The sequence below is a fragment of the Adiantum capillus-veneris genome, chromosome 6 (assembly GCF_014529385.1).
Source record: "Adiantum capillus-veneris isolate H3 chromosome 6, ASM1452938v2, whole genome shotgun sequence".
NCBI classification, from domain to species: Eukaryota; Viridiplantae; Streptophyta; class Polypodiopsida; order Polypodiales; family Pteridaceae; genus Adiantum; species Adiantum capillus-veneris.
This window is the reverse complement of record NC_140936.1, coordinates 67,032,673-67,056,199: the sequence shown is the minus strand read 5'-3', so window position 1 is coordinate 67,056,199 and position 23,527 is coordinate 67,032,673. Positions and strand designations below refer to the sequence as shown.

Sequence of the window (23,527 nt, the reverse complement as noted above, 5' to 3'; positions counted from 1 at the left end):
CGGGTGCTAAATATAATCTGCTATCATATGGGGTGTGGTGTCAATTAGGGAAGCCACCTCTATCTGAGAGTATTATCCAAGTCAAGGGTGTCAACAAGAAAAAAACTTCGGTTTTTGGAATCTGGCACACTTCTGTCAGTTATGACAATGGGATTGTAGCTCAAAACTTTTTGTTCATGCCTGTTGGAACTATGGAGGGTAATATAAATCTAGGACGCACGTGGATGATAGCCACCAAATGCACTATTGATTGGGGGACAGAGGGTGTCACAACACACAAACCAACTCTTAGCCCTGCCACTCAAGCCATAGTCCCTGAGATATTGCCTTTTAAGGAAATAAAACCCAAAACATTGCATGTCCAAGAGGTTGAACCATATCTCCCCATAGGCCAACTCTCTAGAGCTTCAACTGATGTAGTTGAAATAAAGCTTGAGACACACAAGACCCATCCCAATATAACAAAGAAAACATACAAGTGGGCCCCTAAAGCTTCTTTAGCGACCATAGCCAGTGCTAAAAGACAGGAGCCTGGTAAGAGACGTCCCATTCGCCCCAAGAAATGTAAATAAACGTTGTGTTGGATTCCTAAAAAAATATTGGAAGCCCAAGGCTACTATAAATTAGGAAATGATCAAATATGGGTGCCAAAACGTAAATTGTGCTCTTACTTGTCACCAGGCCCATGTGAGCTCAATCCTGTCGCTCCAAAACAAATTCAAGATCATGGAAAGGAAAAAATCACGGAACGCTACACACCTACTCCAGAGCTAGTTTGTTTACCAAAGAAAGAACGATTTGTTCCAGCTAGCTCTTCAATTAGTTCCTATACGGAAATAGAAGCTTCAACACAACCGCCACCTACCATTGTACATATCCATACAAGCAAGAAAGATTTTGCACCTCCCGTTGTAAGTTCACCACCTACAACAATGTTGCAAATAAAATCATGGGAGAGTACCTTACCACCCTTGCAACTAGATGAAACGCATAGGATGGTCTAAAACTATTGGTTAAAGCCTTTACCTATAACAACTTGGAACAACTGGTTTCAAAGGGTGACAACATCATTCCAAAAGGTATGATCTACCCAAGGAAAGGGGGAGTGTTTGCTTACATCCATCATTCACTTGCTTCCCTCTCAACCTTCCTCCCTGACCTCTCAATCTCGAGTCTTAGGGAATGTATATATAAAGCCTTATACTCACAAAAACAAGATAAAAAAGTAAAAGAGCAAGAGCCATAACACAAAATCATAAAAGCACATTATGCACAAGAACGCGACCCTTGTAATATTTGCACTCTAACCATCATCTATTTGCGTGTACAGATATGGCTAGTACGTTAGAGTCATCCACTCCTACCTTGGTTGAGAGGTACCCTCGTTACTTTTCACAAATGTTTCACATGGTCTTTCCGGTGCTTGCATGTGAATGGGATTTGGTAGGTACGCTAGCATGTGAGAGGAATTTCAAAGAGTTAGAATGGCTGATACGTTTCTTGACCACGACTGACCCATACTTAGTAGAGAGCGTTTCTCCTATTGCACAAGCCTACCCTTTTGACCAAGATGACTATAGGCGTCTAGTGACCTTCTTAATAAACATGGGTACCTATGATGAAGAAGAAGATTTACATGACTACACGGATGGCACATATGGTCTCATGGATGATGACTTTGTTTATCTCGACGACGAGGATAGAGGTTTAGCCTTAGGGTTTCCCCCCAATCTCTACAATATCCTATTCCCTTGACTCTCTAGGGGGAGTGCAAATAATTAGGTTAGGGTTCCTTATGTTTTTTTTGTTGTGTTCAATAAGTGTTGGTACCTTTCCCCACTGATGTGCCTCCTAGAGGTATTCCTTGTGTTTCCTAGTGTGTACAGGAGCATGTTGCTGTTGTTAGGATTTGGACCTTCATGGAATCTTTATCTCGACTCACTCTTCAAATCAAGCGCGACCATCAACACAAACAGGTGTTTCTTTTCCATTAGCATTGCCCCTTATCTTTTTTGCATCTATGTTTGTCTGCTTTGATTGTGATTGGTAGCATAATATTTAGTACCTTTGTTTAGTACCAAACATTAAATTCAATGTAATTTTTTGTCATAATCACTTGTCTAGGTTTAAAAATCAAGCAGTCCGACTAAGCTAGTTTGACCAAGCTAGGTGTTAGAGATCTTCTCTTAATACCATGAGGAATGCCTTCCTAATTATCAATGGTTACTTAGGTTCTTAATCCAATTTAGGCAGCATTGTGTGAAATGTACTAGGGCTTTCTAGTGGGCTTAGTCCCTATTGACCTTTAGCTTAAGTATTATAAAGGGAGTTTACTAGTGTGATGAGCCTGCGGAGGTGTAACAGTGCTATATGACCCCCCAAAATTAAAATGCTGAAAACGAACAAACAAAAACAAATCAAAGTGCCACAATGTAAAATCTTAAGCTGGAAGAGAAATCTCAGCTTGATTTGGTACTTCACTCACATGTATCGCCTATGGTACTATAGCCCCAGAGGTTCCCAGTGTGGGCGCTTTTCCTTGAAAAGCAAAAAACCCAAGGCATACAAAATAAGCACACACATCAAAATTGAATCACTGTGAAAAGACTTTGGGGGGTCAAAGAAAAGGTAATCAGTCAGGCGATGATTTCATGAGAAATTCCTTTTATCGTAGCTTAACTACAAGGTCTTCTAGGTATAGCCTCTAGTCAGCCCTCGAACATGAAATACTTGGCTCTCACGATTAAACAACTTAATTGATCAGAGAAAATTAAGAAGCTTACCCATGGTATTAATAGTCGATCTTTAGTGCCTTTCGACCGTTAAATTAGCGACCCCGGACTTGTTTAATTTTTTATCTTTACAACTGTTTATGTGTTTGATCATATTGCAATTTAATGTTTATTGCTGACAAATGGTTTAAAATTTTGTTACCAATCAAATTGTCTACCTACAACTGCATATGCTTTTTTTTAATTGCTTATGAGAATGCAATTACTGTGCCAATGTTGTTTGATTTTGCAGTAAAACTGAAGGAGGCTAAGGACATTCATCTCAAAAGCTCTTCCACCTCGACGAACGAGCTTCAACTCAATAGCTTCCGAGGACGGAATCTACATCAAGAAGGGGGCCATGTTAACCCTCATGCACATTCCTATCACCTACGATGGACATTGTATTATTTATTTGGTAGAGTCAGGTATCGGGCTTGTCGATCCAATAGGAAAAGGGTAAGAGTGATCGCCGATGAGAGGCGCACTCTAACTGGAACATTCAAGGGATTAGTTGGCTAAGCATGGGCGCCCAAGTGTGAATGGGGCGAGCTCATATAAAAGTCAACTAAACCTAAAATTCACTCATTCTCTCCTTTGTGCAATTGAAGAGTGCTCTTGCTCCATCTCCATCTTCTTTTTCTTCATCTCCTTGTGTGTGTGTGTGTGTGTGTGTGTATGCGTGAGAGAGAGAGAGAGAGAGAGAGAGAGAGTGTGTGTGTGTGCGATCGAGCACTGCGACGGCACGAAGGCGACGAGGCGGTTGAGGGCGGCGTAGCGGCGTCTCCCTCTTCTTCGCGGCGAGGAATCCTCCCCGATGGGAAGCGTAGAGCGGTGAGTGACACACCAACGCCATCTTTGAGCTTACTAGTTTCGGCTTGTTGTGTGCTTGGAGCCATTTGTGGCTCGCACACAGTGTATCGGCAAGTTCCTTGCATTGACACGTGCGACATACATGCACAGTATGTAAAGAATAAGGAAGTGTACACACGATGGGCAGGCGATCAGACACCGAACGTTTGGCCCTGGGCAAACGTGCACCACCTTTACCCCAACAAACTCTCACTTGAAGGCGATGCATCGATAAATGAGACCTACTAGCTAAACTACTAGTATGTATAAGAAACTAGGTGAGAAAATCTCTCAAGCTATGCCCATTGGATCACTTAGTCGATCTACACGCAGTCGTATCGACTCTGGTGGTAGGCGAGCGTACGTGCACCACCTTTACCCCAAAAAACTCTCACTTAAAGGTGATGCGTTGATAAGTGAGACCTACTAGCTAAAATACTAGTATGTATAAGAAACTAGGTGAGAAAATCTCGCAACCTATGCCCATTGGCTCACTTAGTCAATATACACGAAGTCGTATCGACTCTGGGGGTAGGCGAGCATGCATACCCACGCTAGAGCCTGCATGTAAATCTCATAGACAACTCTGTATGGTCTACAAAGCTCCATGAAGAATCGTGCTAGTGTCACTCACCGCACGACACTGACAACCCCTGTTGCAAATGCTCCCACTGCAGCTGCTAGGTCGGGCCTTGACAATAACAAGCCAAACATGAGACGCCCAAACGCTGATGAAAGCTGCACAAACCTGGTAGTACTCACCTCCCCTACGCTATGTGCAATCGCTGCATCAGCAGGACTACCCATTGCGTATGGATGTGTCAAAATCGACATTGGGATAGCTACGTCCCTCTCACCCATAGGCGCAACTGTGTATCCTAGCACCAACTCATCAGCCTCTAGCATGAGCATATCAAAGAACTCCATGTTTATCATCTTTGCATGTGTCTCTAGGGAGAAGACCTGCTCTACCTCTACCTGCACAAACACTGACAACACATGATGTGTCTCACTATAGCACTGCCGCTCTATCTTTGTCTCTACAAATTCCACTGGCACGTCCTGCACAACTAAATGTTCTGCTCATGAGAATGGTGGAGTTCACATACAAAGGAGACACATCTTGTCTCTCGCTCAAAGCATGCGAGTAACAAAACCGAGACTATGCCGTATCGAACCTCATACACATGCATAGGATATTACAGGCGGCCTACAGGCTCCTCTGGAAATCACTACTGAACCGCAATGCATCTGGAAAGAATGCTCTCTATGTAGTATCTAACAACCAAAGTTTGCTAACTGTCTCACTGATATCAAGTTCTATCTCAGCTAAGGAACATAGCACACATGTTGTAGTGTGTATGATGCACCATTGGGCAAAGACAAAGAAACGTCTCCTGCACCCTCTATGTATGACGTCGAACCATTGGCCAAGTGTACACAGCCAAGTCTCTCACTAGAAAATGCGTTGAACCACTCACGACATGGTGTGACATGGAAAACAGCATTGCTATCTAGTAACCATTGTGGACAAAGTGTGCTATCTATAAACATATCTGCAAGAGGTACACTTGAGGCAAGCATGACATCACCGTCACTGGCATAGACTACCACTAGAACTGCCTCTCTATCATGTGTCAAAGCCGTATCTGCATCTTGCATACATCTTCGTTGTTATCTCATACGTATGAAACAACGATGCTAATGTGCCCTGTGTGACCACAATGCCAACATCGTATGTATTGGCAAGAATGAGACCACTGTCTCTCACTATCACACATGTTTGCTGTCATATGGAATGCAAAAATGGCAACAAAGTGAGAGATCAATTGACCACTACACAATCATGAAAACCATGACCTATCACATCAAAACTAATGCTCGCATGTGCACAAAACAGGTCCACAATCTTCTATCTGCAAGCATAAACTAGGACAAACTAGTCAACCGAGCGTAAAGCGCATAACCATATACGCAAGTAGAGAGCAAACTAGCTCAAAATGCATCCCACAAGAGAAATTGCCTGTAAAAATATGCAAAAACTTGTGAAACGTGTGACTATCTATTTGTAGCCACACAAGCATTCCCTAACCTCACTCATACGAGAGTGGGTACAAGAACACCAAACTGTGTCCAAGCTGACAAAGCCTGTCAAAAGTGAGAGTGAACACTTAATCACTGTCAAAGTGGGAATATATCGACCACTGTACAAGATGGCATAACATTGCAAACTTCTATGATGAGAAGACGGAGAAAAACGAATAGAGTTTCCTTTGCAAAATGAGCAAAAACTCAACGCAAGCTGCAAGCCAAAAAAACTGCAAATAACTGCCAGAGTGGGAGTCAACTCAACCACTAAACCATCAGAGAGTAAACTGCGAATACACATAAACCATGGAGAGAATCTGGAAAAAATCCGACAGAGTTTTCCTTGAATATTGAGCAAAAAATCAAAAATGTCACCAAATACGCATGAAAATAGACACTCAGTGTCTTAGTAGCAAAATCCACAAATGACATACATAGCACTACCAAAACCTTGGCGAAATAGCTCACTCCTGACCGAGTGGCTCTATGGAGCTATACCAGTCCAAAAACACCTGTAAACCTGCGAACCTGCTTACCAGCAAGCTATAGCTAGCTCAAAGTGTATCTGCATAATGTATATATAGCATGAAACTACACCAAATCGTGCAAAAAAGATCTCTGAAATGCTCCACACAATCGTATATGAGCACTGTATGTGCTACATAAGTTGTACTGCAAAGACTATGCAACCTATGAGCAAAACCGTTGGGAAACTAGCACACACTACCTCATCGGTCGGTAAACTCGTCAATCAAAAACACCGTCCAAGACTTGAGCGTGCTCGATGCAAAAACCCGCTCCGAAATGGGCCGTCGGAGCCGAATGTGTCGTATGTTGGATCATCGAAGCCAAAAATTGGAGAAAATCATCGTAGCTAAAACTTTGTGGAGACTACATCGGAGTCGGACCGCTTCGGATGGGGGCTAGAGGAGAGCTGATACCACTCTCGCTCTATCATCTCTTGCTGTGTCGAGGTTAGGAAAACGATCGTCGATGCCATCTTCCGCCGCCTGGCGGAAGTACGCTAGCCAAATAGCCGCCTAATCGGTGTTGAAACTGATGCGCCGAGCTAGTGTTAATGCTCAAAAGCCGATGTTGAGCCGTTGATGTCGAGTCGTAGAGGAAAAACACCAAAGTCGTAGCCGCTACCTAGTCGCAGGACTCGGTGTCAAAATTGATGTGTTCAAACGGCTAATCGTTGATGTCTAGGCCGTGTCACACTGCCGAACGAGAGTTTCCCATGCCGAGACGAGGTGTCGAAGTCGCAAAGCCCTGCTCTCTCTCTCTCTCTCACACACACACACACACACACACACACACACACACACACACACACACACAGCTCGCTCAAGCTCAAGCTACTTCCCCGGGATTGCCGAGGGCTACAATGATGGAGCGGGGAAGGGGGGGATAGGTGTGTGTGTGTGATCGAGGCTTAGTAGGAGCGGAGTCGAGGGCTCCGTGGGAGCGGGCTCTTGCACACAAGTCATAATTTAAAAAAAAAAGATTTTTTGTTGCTATCGAGGTCTGCAGGCTCTATCTATTGTTAGATGACGGGGTGTGAGCTCTCCGAGCTCATCGACTTGCTCATGACACTCTACTCACATGACTAGCAGACATTACTGCCCGAATCTGCTACCTGCTCGGTGCTTGGCCTTGCTCACTCTCTTTCAAGCTCTCTAGCTCGCTTTCTTTTTGAGAAAATCTCTTTCTCTCACGGCTCGCTCAAGCTCAGCTATTTCCCCGAGATTGCCGAGGGCTACAATAGAGCGGGGTGTGTGTGTGTGTGTGTGTGTGAACGGGGCTTAGTAGGAGCGAAGTCGAGGTGGCGGGCCCTCATCTTTAAGTGCCACGGGGTCCCAAAGCATGGGATCAATGGCTCTTGTGCAAAATCAAAGGCGCGCGCAAATCTCAACCGTCGACGGGTAAAAACTAAACTCGGGATCTCGAGTTTAGTTTTTATGGTGGGGTCCACAAAAACTAAACTAAACCCCGTGGCACTTAAAGGGGAGGGTGTCGGGCCCTTGCAAACAAGTCAAAATTCTAAATTTTTTTGATTTTTTTATTGCTGTCGAGGTTTGCAGGCTGTCAGACGATGGGTGCAAATCTCCTACCTGCTGGATGCTTGGCCTCAATGCAAGCCTTTCTTCGTCCTCGATTCTCTGAAACCCGCCGCCTCTTGCAAATTCCCCTAAATTTACAGCCCGACTGTGCCCAGCTCGTCTTCACCTTGCAGGTGCTCCTTATCCTCCAAGCATTTGCTTGATTTCAGTTGTGCCTCTGCACATGCTCACAAGCTTCAATTTCCCCCTTTGAGTTTACTGCACTCTGTATGCTCCTCGATTGCAGACCTCGCAATGCTTCTTCTCAAGCTTTCTTTGCTTGATTCTCTTGTTGTCTGCAAGCTCAAAGTGTGTGTGTGTGTGTCTGTACACACAAGCTGATCTCTTCAGCTCCTCAACTCTACTGCCCGTTTCACTGTTTCTCTCTCAAGATGCTCTCTTCTCTGAGAGGGGCTGCACACGCTGCGGGTGCAGGAAGCCTAATATCTCCACCGTAGGGCCGATTCTCACCCAAAATGTAGCGATCCGATCCGATCTGTGCCAGATCTTCCATACTCGAGCTCAAGCTTCAGCTCCGAGCTCCACCATAGCCCGAGAGCTCCGAAGCTTTCGAATTGGTTGTCGGGAGCTCTGATACCACTTGTGAGTGCACGTTTACACGGTGCGGTGCAGTGCGATGCGTGCAGGAAAGGGAGAAGCATAAGATGGAGTGGGTGGAGCAACTTCAAGAAGTGTGACTGAAGAGCTCTTTATTCTTATGTATACAAAGAATAAGGAAGTGTACACACATTGGAAGGATAGTCGGACATTGGACGTACGGTCCCGGGCAACGACGCAATGTCTTTACCCCAACATGGACTTAGCATAATTTGCCATTATCTTGGAAAGAAAGCTTGCTAAAATTATTACTTAAACAAGCACTTTGTGAGCAGTTTTTTCATTAAGAAAAATTTGGAGTCTCGAAGAGGCCCTATAATGATATTTGACTTTGTCTCTCTTGTCCAAAATGGGCAACCCGATGAAGTCCATGAACATTTTGTCAAAACCCTATCAACCAACATATCATTGGAAAGATCTTAAAGAGTAGGTTCTAAATCTTTAAACTCAACCAAATTGGAGTTGATTTGTAGAAGTCATGGCTTCCCGTTGGAATTGAAATGGGGGAAAGATTCCATTTATAAGACGGAGTTGTCACATCAAAAAATAGAATCTATAAGAAATCTAATGGCATGCTATATATCAATATAGAGATATCAATGAGTACATTTTAAATTCAAAAGGTCCGATAAATTTTGAATTCATTTGTTAAACTTTTACCGTGCATCCGTTTTGGACAAGAGAGAGAAAGTCAAAGTCCTTATAGAACCCCATTGAAAGTCCAAAATTTTCCTAATAAGTTGGCGACCGATCATTCTTATGTTGGTCATATACAAAATATTCGCTAAGATGATTGCACATCACATCAAGGAGCCTCTTCTTGTGGGTATCCATCCAACTTAGTGTGGCTTCATCTCTCGTCACCAAATCATGGATAATTTGGCTAATGTCTTAATTGGAATGGAGTATGCCAAATATACCCAACAAGATGTACTCGTGATGCAAGTAGACATTGAGAAGGCCTTTGATACGATACAATGGGATTTCATAGCTGACACAATGTGGTCGGCCATTGTTGTATATTTCCTGTATGCCCATAGTACCTCTTCTGGCCTTCTTGGTGGTGAATTGATTGACACTTGACCACTCGGATGCTCTGTCTAGCAAGGTTGACCCCTTAGTGCCTTATTGTATGACATTGCCACTCACCCCTTATAACCTCTAGAGATGAATTTATTGGGCAAGCTTATGCCGATGACTCGTTGTTTTTGCCTTGTAATAACCAGGATGACATGCGAGAGATTATGTAGGCACTATGTACGTTTTGAAGGGGATCGGGGAGCACCACAGACGGAGAGTGAGCGAGAGAGAAGGAGACACACATACGATGTGGGTGGGGAGACTCAAAGAGTGAGCAGCCCCCTATACACTTATGCTATGTATAAGGTATACAAGTCAGTGGGCGCCCAGACTCTGGGCGGCCGGGCAAGGCACAGACGCCTACACCCCAACAACCTCCCACTTAAAGGCGACTGTGCCTTTAAGCAAGAGAACCTAGTCTAAAGACTACAAAAGGTGAGAGAAAACCGCTCTCAACCGATATTCACTGGCTGGCTATGATCGTGTGCATCCGGCTGTCCTGCTCCCGTGTAAGTCCATACACCACCACACGTACCGCACACGTACTGCAAGTATGTACGCAATACCTGCATATCTCCCTCGTGCACTATGCCATCATCAGTCAACAAATGACTGACAACCCCAACTGCAAATGCTCCCACTGCAGCTACGATATTCGGTCTCAAGATCAGCATCTCATACATGAGACCACCGAATGCCGATGCAATGCTAGCGGGCCCTGCTAGCTCTATGGAGCATGCATCAACATATATATCCCTGGAAATAGGCATCTCTGACTGACAAGGCGTGTCAGCCACATGCATCTCCTGACTGTCCGCAAAAGACGCATCAACCTGTCATGCAACCTCAGAGCAAACCAGCTGCTCTAGGTGTCTGCTGGAAGACATATCCTGCACAACTATATCCCCATGGTCACTGTCGAGCATAGAAAGGAATGATTGCATAATCGCTGACATCTCAGTCTCCTCTGCAATCATCCACTGCAAACATGACCACTCAATCTGTTGTGACTCACTAGAGCTCTCATGCTCTAACTCCGTATGCATAGACTCTTGCACAACGTCCTCCTGTCGTGACTCACTAGAGCAAGACAGCTCTACCTGTCTATCCTGCATAGAAGTATCTCGCACAACTGACTCTCTGCTTTGCTTAGTCACTAGCAAAGCATGCATGTCTGACTCTGTCACCTCTCTGTGTGACTGCTCAAGTCGTGCCCCAACTGTTTGCACAACGAGCTCACTACTCTGCACTCCATGCAAAGTACCCTGCAACCCACAAGCAAAAGAGACTCGCCTGCTCTCTCGCTGTCTACCTGGCTGCGTGATCACAGAGACAACACCGTCTCTCCCATGATCCACATGCAATGGGTAACCTGTACCACTCCTGGCACCTCTCGCAATCACTAGCGAACCCAAATGCATCACAAAATCTCGCTCTTGTAGCGAAATCTGACATCCACTATCCCGTAACTGTCTGACTGAGATCAAATCCCGTCTCAGATCTGGCACATAACGCACATGACGCAGGGTAAATCTCATACCACTGGGCAAGGACAAACATACGTCTCCTGCACCCTCAATGTCATACACAACACCATCAGCCATGTGCACACAACCAAGTCTCCCACTAGAAAACGTGCTAAACCACTCACGATGCGACGTGACATGGAAAGTAGCATCTGAATCTAGTAACCAATGTGAAGACAATGTGCAACCCGATATGCAATCCGTAAACATAAGATCGTCTAAAGACAAGCTAGATGTAAATGTGACATCGCCATCACAAGCATACTCAGTAACCACCATACTAATCTCACTAGCATCTGTCATGCCCAAATCTGCATCACACATCTGTCGCCTCCGTTGTCTCAAACGCCTGAAACATCGACGCCTAATGTGCCCTCTATGTCCACAATGCCAACATGTCAAGTCTCTATGCCGTCGAGACTTGCGTGTGGGAACAATCTCTCCCATGGACATAGAAGTGGGACTAGACTCCCCTGTAGACATGGATGTCGCGTACATAGCATGTAAACTCTGCCATAAAGCATGAGTTGTAGTCTCCCTCGAGACCTGCCAGTCAACAGACTCAACCAGATGCAAATGAATCGTAGACATGGCTAACTCATCAAGATCCTGCCAATCATCATCACTCATAGACTTGGGCTTTGCCGATAAACCACGCAAGGGTTTATCCTGCCCCAAATCTGTCAATGCAACAAGCATATGTTCCTTCCAAGCAACAAAATCTACACCATCAAACTGTGTCAGACCATAACGCTGGAAGTCAAATGAAAAATTAGCCATAATGCTCGCAAAAGAGCAACCAACAATGAGTAGCAAATGTCAACCAAATCAGCCCTAAACTGGCTCAAAACCTGATGCAAAATTGCACCAATAACCGTGCAAAACCTTGCACAAAATCACAAGTCAATATGACTTAATCGCGCATAAATATCTGACAAAATTTTGGCAGAGTCTCCTTTGTAACTGGAGCAAAATCTCAACAGTAAACCTCAAAGAGACAATAATATATGTCACGATGGCCAATCCGGGAATAAACTCGACCGGAATCACCTCACAAAGTCATACATATGAGCATACCCGCTCTTTACCACTCAACGGCACCTCAAATGACATACATGTGAGTGATGATTGCTGCCAAAATACCTTTCAATCGATGACCAAATGTCTGCCAGATAACTATAGCAACATTTCGCAAAACCTTGCAAGATCTGTCGCTATGCGCAATGCGAAATACGGCACACAAGGGCATACACAAGTGACTCCAAACTCCAACCAAATGATGACTGAAAATCACCTGTCAAAGTGGAAGTAAACTCAACCACTAAACTGTCAAAGAGCAACCTACGGATACGTAGAAGCCATGGCGAGAACCTGGATAAAATCCAACAGAGTTTCTTCTATAAATTGAGCCAAATCTCAAATAATCTCAGCCATAAACAAATACACAAATCCATATATGGCATACATAAACCGCCAAGACCATGGCAACATAGCTCACTCTCGCATGAGTGGCTCTCTGAACAAATGCATATCCAAAAATCTGTGTACACCTATGAATTTGTTGGTTGCTGCAAAAAATACTCCGTGTGTGTGAGATATACCAAAAACAGTGTTTTTGGGACCCGAAAGTGCACAAATAAACATGCTGCTGTACCTGCTGTAATTCAAAGCATAATTTCAGCAAATAGACATCACCATCGCGGCTGGAGCATGCCAAAACCCTGACCTAGACTCCTGGATCATGTAGATCTGACTCTATATGACGGAGCTACGCAAAAAACTGCGTTTTAGAGCCCGAAAATGGCAAAAACGAGTTGCACACAGTCTTGAACCTGCTCCTGCTCCACTCTGCGTGATGCAATGTCCTCTCAATGCAAGCTCCAACGCAAGAGCTCTGCCACAACAGCATCCAAGCACTCGAATGTCAAGATCTCCTCCGCCGAGCACTTCTCTAACGAGCTCCACTGAGCTCAAAAGCTCCTCTCACCAAGGAAGCCGCAACCGCCTCCTCGACCAAGCTTGACCACACCAAGCTCCTAAGCTCCAAAGACAATGCTCCTCAAGCTAAAATCGCTCTCCGTGAAACTCCGTGATCGAACTCCACCGTCGAGAGCGAGCGAGCTATCGTCTCGAAGCTCTCAAAGCCGTCGTGCTCTCCGCGGTCACCATAGCTCTGATACCAATTGAAGGGGATCGGGGAGCACCACAGACGGAGAGTGAGCGAGAGAGAAGGAGACACACATATGATGTGGGTGGGGAGACTCAAAGAGTGAGCAGCCCCCTATACACTTATGCTATGTATAAGGTATACAAGTCAGTGGGCGCCCAGACTCTGGGTGGTCGGGCAAGGCACAGACGCCTATACCCCAACACGTTTGGGCTTGCGGAAGGCCTTAAGGTCAATTTCCAAAAATCCAAACTCCTACCTCTTAATGCATGTGACTCGCATCATCTTTTGTGGCACATAAATATTCTTGATCCGCATGTGATTGTCAGACACTTGGGGTGTCCTATTGGCTGGAAATACTCAACAAGTGGATTGGGTTATGCAATGTCTAAATGTTAAATTGCAATATTCAAAACTGTCCAAATGGTATCGATTCTATTTGCCAATGTTGCATTGGCCTTGTTCTCCTCACTTCACATCGCTTATGTCTAATGTATTATCTCATTTGTGGCACGCTCATAAGAATAAGAAAGGGCTCCGTTTGTTATCAATAGGAAAAACTATGCACTCTGAAGTGTTTTGGGGGGCTAAATTTTTTGGACATTTCCCACGCTCTTGCGAGGAAGTCCATGTTATTATCTACTCTTGCGCAACAGTCTCAACCATGGACAATCATGATTGCGTCATTATGTCATCATGTTACCACTTTTGCTTTTGGTCAATGGTAGATATTGCTCTGGGAGATTGTGTTTGGCAAGATGGTCGGTCACATTATTGGTTCCTCGGTTGCCTCTAGTGGTTGCCACATATGGGAATATGCTTAGTTTCTCTCATACAACTGCATGCTTTGGTTTGGGCATGCATTATCGTCAGATTTGGAGCGCTCTTGAGCACATGCTGGCTATTTTCCTCAGGGGGTTCACTATATGAAAAACATATATATCACATGCGTACAAGGCACTATTTATAAAACCCCTTAACTGTGAAATTTTCACCAATAAAAGGAACCCTTTCCTATTCAATTTTTTTTTCAAGATCATTTTTTCAACACCATTCTGTATGTAAATTTGGGAGAAAATATAGAATAAAATAACCCCTACTATTAAACACACGTGATAAGCATTTTCTTATTATAGTGACCCCCCAAGCTATTTTCCTGCCCATTTCGTTGTTGGCCAATGGATGTTGTACGTTGGATTGGACTATATGGGACACACTTTTTGTTGCCATTTCTGCCAACAACATTTATGCTTCTCTCCTACGCGAGTCTTGGCTGGCTGACCATTGTAATGCAATATGGAAAGGCTCTTACTGGAATTTGGAAGAGCAATTTGCCTATGAAGGAACGTCTGTTTCTGTGGTACTGCTTGAGGGGAGTTCTCCTTGTTGGAACTCTCCTCAATGCGCACCATATCAACTCTTCTTGTTGTGTCAGATGTTCAACATGTGATGACACTAGGCAAACACTTTCTTTGGGATTCTCGTTTCACCAAGGCCTTCCTTGATTGCACATCAGCATGTATGCGCCCCCGCTTTCCCTCGGCAGTCTTCCACAAATGGTTCTGGGCTTTTGGCATTCTCCCATCTTCCCTTCAACGATTTGCGGTCTTCTTTACATGGATAAAATTTTGGGCTCTATGGTCTCTGTGGCATCAACATAATTTTTAAATGTTCCATCAGCATGATCCAGATCCCTTTCATTCATTCAAGATTTCACTTAGGCAATTCTTACATTCTGCCCTTGATCTTGGGGACATATCCCTGGATATCCTACAACTCTTCTATGTTTGCTTTTATAGCCTTCACTTTGCGAAACACTTTTGTGTTCTGCCCTTTGTATCTGATCTTTTTGATGGCTTGTGTGGAGTATCAGGTCTACTCGTCGGTTTTTGAGGATTGACATGGTGCACTAGGCACATGCACGTATATTAGAGGCACTTTAGACATCTTGTTTTGAGACCTAAGTGTAGGATTTCTTTCTTCTCATGGGTATGTGGGCGTGTGAATAAAAACAGGAAAGTGGAATAAGCTATCATCCAATCGTGGTAGATTAGTTATCCCAATTCCCTTTAGAGACGAGGACTTGAGTTCAAGACTCGTCGAAATAGTTCTTTGAGGTCTCTTGGGATTGTCATACGACGTTAAAGGGGGGGGGGGGGGGGGGGGGGGGGGGAGAGGAGAGAGAGAGAGAGAGAGAGAGAGAGAGAGAGAGAGAGAGAGAGAGAGAGGCCACCGGAGGGAAGTGTGAATAAGGATGGGTTCATACTGAACTGGCGGAAGAACCTAGTCTTCCCAAATCTGCCGCCGCCTAGTGTGAACAATGTGGAGGAGGAAAAGTGAAAAAGTGAAGGGGGCTGAGAGAGGCCATCAACTCTGCCGGGGGGGGGGGGGTCGGAAGAAAAATGGAGGGCCCGGCAGAAGAGTGCTTCAACTCCAACCAATCAGATTTCGCCATGGAACATCGACGCCCCTTTGCATTTCTCTGCCGTCGCCTAGTCTGAACCCACCCTAAGAAGAGGAAACTTCTCTATTTCCGTGGGGTATCACGTCTCGAGTTCAAGACTCGTTGGATAGGTCTTTGTTGAGGTCTCTATGGCGCCGGAGCCGTCTGTGCCCGTACCTTATGGCCCATTCGAGAGGAGCCGTCTGCATGCTTCGTAGCTCCTGCTATGCTTGCCAACAACGGCTATCTCAATTTCAGATAAAGGGCTAGCTACCATCACTCCAGCAGGTCCACAGCATTCCCTGCTCACTCCACCTGTTGTTGGACGGCAGGATCGGTATTATGGGATTTAGAGAATGGGAAGCGTGGATTTTACGCAGGTATTGGTTTCCGTCTTCTTGGTTAGCACCGTCAGAGCTCTCGCCAGAGATGTCACTGCGGCTGTGGATGCTCCTATCATCAGAAACTATTTGTCAAGTTTTCTTTTCTGCTTTGATGAGTGGTTATATAAACGTCTTTTCCATGGAGTCAGCTGGTGGCTCTACACCCGACTACAGCTTCTCTGCTGGAGGCGTTATGGTATTCTCGAGAACCATTTTCTCGAGAACCATTTTCGGGTTAGATACAGAAAGCCTTTTGTTGGACTTGACATTGAGGCTACATTTACTGAATCATGATAGTAGATAATGTGGCAGGTAAATGAATGGAAACCAGATCGCTTTGATGAGCGCTCTATAACGACACTTTCCACTGGTGGCTTATCAAAGCTTCATGCCGCCATGAATCCTTGGTCATATGGAGCTCCAAAGCCGACTTTCTTTTCGCAGTATGCAAGAACAGCTAAGGTCCTTGGAGAGACGGATCTGCTTTCTTTGCAGAAATGGAGAGCTAGATACTGCTCTTCTTCTCCTTTCTAATGTGCCCACTCCTTTAACAGATGGTACTTATAAAGTCCTCCTACAGGCGTGCCTGAAAAAGAAGTCTTTGCCAAAGGCAAAGCAAGTCCATGCTCATCTATCCTATCACAGACCTAGCTTCTGCAGCTGGCTTCAGGAACAATTGGTTGTGACTTTTGCCAAATGTGGGGCGCTTGAGGATGCTTGTGACATCTTGCATGCATGCGCTCGTCGTACTGTCTTGTCCTGGACAGCTGTAATCTCTGGCTTGGTAGACTTGGGAAGATCTCAAGAAGCTTTTCGTTTCTTCAAATGCATGGAAGATGATAATGTGGAGCCCAATCACTACACTTTTGTGGCTCTTTTGAAAGCATGTGGTAGCACATTAGACATCAACAAAGGCAGGAAATTGCATGAAGAAGTCAGGAAGATGGGGCTTTTATCTAACATTCATGTTCTTAACACCCTCGTGAGCATGTATGGCAAGTGTGGTAGCATATTCGAAGCAGAAAATGTATTCAAGAATGGGGGTGCTCAGCTGGATCTTGTTTCATGGAATGCAATGCTCTCAGCGTATGTTGAGCTAGAAAAAGGTTATAGTGCTTTACAACTTCTTAGGCAAATGCAAGAGGAAGGCATAAGCCCAGATGGACGAACATTTATTATGGCTCTTTTGGCATGCAACCATAACAAGGAACAATCGGAAGTTCTCAAAGAAGAAGCCAATAGGGTATTTTCTGCTGAAGTAGGCGAGTCATTACATGCTGATGGAAAGAAACTTGGCTTTGCTTCCAACGACTTCTTTATTAGCACTTTAGTAAGCATGTATGGTAGATGTAAAAGCATCCCAAGGGCTGAAAATGTGTTTTGTTCTATTCAATACCCAGATATTGTGCAGTGGAATGCTATGCTTACAGCATATTCTGAAGTTGGCCAAGTGATTAAAGTTTTGCAAATATCTGTGCATTTGAATAAGGAAGGGATAACCCCTGATCAACACACTTATGTGATTGCTCTTCAAGCATGTTGTGCTTTAGCAGAAGAAAAGTGGATTCTCGTCAAAGAGTTTGCGTCTACAAAATCAATGGCACTGGAAATTGGTGAGGCGCTACACATTGATGCCTGGAAACGAGGGTATGCTTCAAATGCATTTTTAAATACTTCTCTCATCTCCCTTTATGGAAAATGTGGGGTCATGGCAAAGGCGGAAATTGTATTCCAACAGATAGATAAGAGAAGGGCTGCTTCTTGGAATGCCATGCTCTCAGCATATGTTGAGCAGGGTGAAGGAGAAAAGGCTTTACATTTGTACAGTGCAATGCAAAAGAAAGATGTAATTCAAGATGCTGTGACACTCGTCGTCGCCATCCAAGCATGTTGCCTCGTTGCAGGAAGAGAGATTGCTGGGGACTCATCTTGCTTAATAAGCCTTGAAATAGGTAAAGGTCTACATACTGATGCGCAGAGGGATGGTCTCCATACCAATGAGTTGGTGGCAAACACTCTTATACATATGTATGGTAAATGTGGTGTTATCTATGACGGGGAGGAAGTCTTTGCAGGGTTGTCTCAGCGCAACGTTGTTTCATGGAATGCCATGTTGTCAGCTTTTGTGGAACAAGGGCTGGGTGATAAAACTTCGCATCTGTTCTGGCAGATGCAGGAAAAGGGCATATTGATGAATGAGAGCACTCTCATCAGCGCTTTACAAGCCTCTGGCATGACGGGTTGGGCAGAGCTGTGTAAGAAGGTGCATTTTATTCTGGTAACAGAGGGTTATGATGTATATTCTTTGTTAATTACAACTTTAATACATGCCTATGGCGCTTGTGCTTTGATAGCAGACGCACAAGCTGTTTTTAGACAGATTTCTCAGTATGATGTCGTCTCATGCAGTGCCTACCTTGATGCTCTTGTGCAGAATGGTAAATTAAAGGCATGCTTGGAAGTGTTCTTATTCATGCAATGGGCAGGCTTGGAACCGGATAAAATCACGTACTACTCGTTGCTTTCTGGCTGTAGCCATGCTGGTATTTTAGATGTAGGTGTTGAGTGTTTTGACGTCATGATTAAACATTGCTCCATTTTTCCAGAATTCAGGCACTATGCCATCATGCTGGACTTGCTGGGAAGAGCAGGAAGTTTTAGCAGGTTGCAAAAACTATTAGCAACAATCCAACCCACTATAGGCATTTGGTTTAGCTTGCTCGGGGTCTGCCGTTTACATGGCAATGTAGAGATTGGAAAGTGGGCTTTTGATCACATCGTGCATCTGAGGCCCAAGGAAGCTTCTGCTTATGTATTGATGTGGAACATATTTGCTGGTGCAGGGATGCAGGATTGTGCAGACCAGATTGATCTTCTCAGGCAAAGACAAGGACTTGAGAAAGCTTTTTTGGACTGTGATGAATTTTGTGAGCTTTTGACAACCTGACCGTGATCACAAAGACCGTTTTTTTGCGAAGCTCATGTAACTTGTCAAAGTGACATGTTGATGCAGCTCAAGAACAAGCATTCTCCTGCAAATTATTAGCCTTTTTTTAATCGTACTTGATGCTGCTGAAAGGTCATGTGCAGTTATCTTCGATTGCTTCTCAGATAAGTTGCTTCGATGTGACAACTTTGAAGCCTTCCTTGCGTTAGAAAAAGGGCTTGGCACAATTGAGGGTCAAAATATCCCAGCACCTGTAATCAAATTGGGCTCAGCTCTGTCCCTACTCTAGAGGCAAATGAGGTTCAAAATACCTCTGCGCCTACATTCAAATAGCATTAAATAATTCTGTGCTTAAACATGACTCCTCTATAAGGTTGGCATCTCCATCACCCTATTTTCTGCAATCAAAGGTTCAACAACTCATTGAGGCAACCTCCATCACCACAAGAGAGGCTCTCGTTCTGGGAACTCTCAAAGAAGGAAGTTTCTGCCACTGCTCCTTGTAATGCTGAAGCTCTTCCATCATTCAAAAGTCTTGTGGATGACTTCTATGAGCTCTTCCCGGATCCATCTAGGAATATCTTCTTTGCTGTTTAGGTCTGTCGAAGGTGGAAACCAGCCCTTAGAGAGCTATTGGAGTCACCTGCACGAGTGAGAATCCATTACCAACACCTATAAATAGGACCCATTATCTCATTTTGGGAGACACTATGCTACTCTACTCATTTGTATCTTGTACTTGAGAGCTCAGGAGTACTCAACGCCATCTTTGTATGAGTTGTATCTTCCAGTCAATTATTCCGAAGTTTTGAGTCTGAACCATCATAATCTGAACCATTGTCTACATCTGAATATACTTTGAGTCTGAACCATCGTAATCTGAACCATTGTCTACATCTGAATATTTTTCTCAGCATGGTTCTTTCCGGACGCGTTCGATTGGGCAACCATACTCCCGGACATGTCCGAGTTTGATTGACGTACGATTGGGTTTTTTGGACTTACTGTCTTAGGGCTCCGTTTTTTGCCTTGAGGCTCCCTTTTTTGGCCTCTTACTTTGTTCTTTGCCTAGATTCTAAAAATGTAGATAGTGTTTCACTCCATTGTATGGTTTTGTGCGTATTCTTTGAAGTGTCATATAGAGGCTGATTTTAGTGTATCGTAAGGCATCCGACGTATGGAATTCGCGGGGGTCTGATCTGTACTTATCTCGTACTTTACGTACCCGTCCAAGTCTGACGTATTGAAAAACTATGGTTCTCAGTTGTTCCATTTCATTCTGTAATCTGAAGTCTCTCATTTCAATTCAGTTGTTTGTTTGAAGTTTGGCACTACGTCATTTGAAGTCTGATTTTGCTAACCTGATCTGATTTGATATCTGACATCTGATTGTGATACTAACTTTGAAATAGCTCCCAAGCAGTGTTCGGGAAAAATCATTTTTCCAAACATACAAAATTCCTTTCCTTGAATTTCCCAAGAGGAAATTTTAGAAAATTAGGTTAGTTTTTAAGGTTTTTACACTATTTTTCTCTATTTTGGGGCAGAATTTCTCCTTTTCCCCTTGCCCTCAACCGGCATTTTTGAAATTGAAAAGGGCATGATATTAAGCTGAGACACATTTTTCCCGAACACTGCTCCCAAGTGATTCAGTTCATTCCATTTCGGTGATCACGATGTCCATTTTGGCGACTACAGTGGTGAGCTGCAGCTCTTTACAAGAACCAGTCTCCCGGGTAGAACTCAGAGTCAATCAACCATTAACAATGCTTGTACGTTGCTCAACACGAAAGGAGGGCTACCATAGCGTTTACCGAAAATGAGGATTACATTAATACAGCGGCAAAGGAATCCGAGCTGGGCTACGATGATGAGCAGCTGCACTCGCACTTGCAGGGTGAAGAAACCGAAGGAAGTCTAGGTGTTGGAGGAGGTGAGAAATGTTGAATCTCTGAACACTATACTCAGAGAGAGTTGAAAAACACTCTGAGTCACATTGTCATTCAGTTGGGAAATGCCAATCACAATCACCAACTTGGTGTAGATATGACTTACTGGATGGGTACAACTTGGAAATGCCACTCACAATCACTAACTTGGTATAGATATGACTTGCTGGATACAACCTTACAACAAGTACTGAATGGTAGAAGGCCACACTGGAAATCTGTAAAAAGAAAAGACGCCGCTGCCGGGGATCGAACCCGGGTCACCCGCGTGACAGGCGGGAATACTCACCACTATACTACAACGACCTGGTTGACAAGGGTCTGTCGTTTACTAATATAATCTAATCCTATCTGTCTCTTCCAAGTATTTGTTGTTTCAGTTCACATTGCGATTCTAGGCTTTGGCTACTGGGTATCGTCAACGGTTACAACGTGTGTAGCCACTAAACACTTGAGCTGAGACGCAGTGGGGCGGAGCTCCCCACTGAGATGCCCCAAAGGTAGACGCCCTCTTTTTTATTAAAGCTCTCTGAGTTCATCTACAAGCCCATGTGCTACCTCCCATGAGCTCCACCTTAAGACAATTAGGACCTCCATTCAAAGAGGATCCAATTTACCACATAAAGTCAATCCATGGTCCTAACAGTCCTCCCCCCCCCCCCCCCCCCCCCCCCCCCCCCCCCCCCCCCAAAAAAAAAAAAACACACACACATGAGAGCACTTTGAATCCAACCTTCAAAGAAAACTGAAGCCCAACTTGGGAGGGGACCATACAAGGTGCTTCATCGATATCTACCTATAATCTATAACATATATAATGGAGAGGCGATTCAAGAATGACCACTTGGTCATCTCGACACAGTAGGGATAAGTTGCTTTGCCTCGTGGATGAGTGGGTGTTGAACCATCCATGAGGGCTCACTACTAGCATAATAGATCAATGTATGAAGGAATGGCTAGTCTCCTACCAAGAAGCATGGAAAGGCTCATCTCAAGTTCCTAAAGTTTCACAAAAGACTTACCATATTTGCTAAACTTATCCTTAATACCCCTTAACCAAGTCAGAGGACATTGTATTCCTATAGTAAGCATTGTTTTAAATGGCTTACAAGAAATACCGGATGAACCTTTGACAGAGGTGGAAGTTCAATTGATACGTAAAAGTACCTTTCTTTTTGAGGTTTTCAAAGAAAAACTTAATAAAACAAAGTCACCTTCCTTGAAAGGCCATACTGTCTTCTCACATCGGCATATTGCTTATACCGATCTCGTGCTTGTCAAACATTTTGATGAGTCGGCTTTAGCATGTCCATATAGGAAGCTAAAACAAAACTCCTTCACATGGTTAAGTTTCTAACTTGTCAGGTAGACCGCAACCGACGATCTAAGCGGCTTGTGTGAAGAGATAATTGAAAACACTAGTGAGAAGGACCCTCATAAACCTTGCTCCGAACTCCATGAGTTCTTAGAGCATGTTGGACACCTTGTAAAGAACAACATGTGCCAAAAACGATCGCTACCTTGTAGGCCGATAACCGTCATAATAGAGGTGACCATGAAAAGGCGAATTCTCAATTCCATTGCAGGGAAACGAAACACGAATAAGAAAAAATTAGAAGAGGAGATACCTGGCACACTACCCTCAAATCCTTCACGCAACTGCTACGTGTAGCTAAGCACGACTAGGTTACTTATAGCAAAAAAAGTTGTGAAACACTGTTGTGCAACCTAAAAAAACCGTTGCTTTTATTTTGGACAAGAACCACTAGTCTTGCCTTGGTAACTTGAAACCCTTGGTCAGATTCCAAAAGTATACTACTTAAACCATGAAGTAGAGGATACCATCATATGCCATCAAGGGATAGTACTTCATGGTAGCATATGATGGTAGCATATTGTGTCTATACCATGGAGTACTATCCCTTGGTAGTTGAGAGCTACTTTTTGTGAAAGCACAAAATGTGAAGAGGCCAATAAATGACTATTCAAACTCATTGATTGAATTGCCATTCATAATTTGGGTCATACCCAAATTATATAGACACAATATGGCCTACAGATTAAGCAGAAGATCCTCTTAAGGTGGAATCTTATTCACAACTAGATCATTAAAGCCATCATATCTCCCCTTTGAGAGAAGAGAAAGATGCTCAAAACCCCAAAGAAAGTAATCATACTAGGTATGCTTTAGTTTTGGAAAACAAGAGATTTTCCGCCTTAAGGCGCTCTTAGAAGATTCATAGATTGTTATCACATGAACTAGTTGCTTGATAGCTAGGCCATGTTTGTTTGCAATAGAAGAAAAAATCAGCTTGGTAATTAGGTCACACCCAAAAAATGTTCATATAGACACAATATGGCCTACAAATTAAGAAGAAGATCCTCTTAAGGTGGAATCTTATTCACAACTCGATCATTATAGCCACCATATCTCCCCTTTGAAAGAAGAGAAAGATGCTCAAAACTCCAAGGAAAGTAATCATACTAGTATGCTTTGGTTTTGGAAAACAAGAGATTGCCCACCTTGAGGCGCTCTTAGAAGAGTAATATATTGTTATCAGAAGAACTAGTTGCTTGATAGCCATGCCATGCTTGCTTGCT

At 44.0% G+C, this 23,527-nt stretch overlaps 2 protein-coding genes across 2 annotated transcripts; both read left to right on the top strand.

The window, feature by feature from the left end:
• The first annotated feature begins 7,928 nt into the window (after positions 1-7,928).
• On the top strand, positions 7,929-19,797 carry LOC147455640 (pentatricopeptide repeat-containing protein At4g13650-like). The gene is made up of 2 exons (XM_086514372.1): positions 7,929-7,947; positions 16,343-19,797. The coding sequence occupies exon 2, from the start codon at positions 16,443-16,445 to the stop codon at positions 18,975-18,977; it is 2,535 nt and encodes an 844-aa protein (XP_086370498.1). The 5' UTR covers positions 7,929-7,947; positions 16,343-16,442; the 3' UTR covers positions 18,978-19,797.
• Positions 15,709-16,343, top strand: LOC147455641 (uncharacterized). The gene has a single exon (XM_086514373.1). It carries the CDS (start codon positions 15,990-15,992, stop codon positions 16,332-16,334), a length of 345 nt encoding a protein of 114 aa, XP_086370499.1. The 5' UTR covers positions 15,709-15,989; the 3' UTR covers positions 16,335-16,343.
• Positions 19,798-23,527: the final 3,730 nt, after the last annotated feature.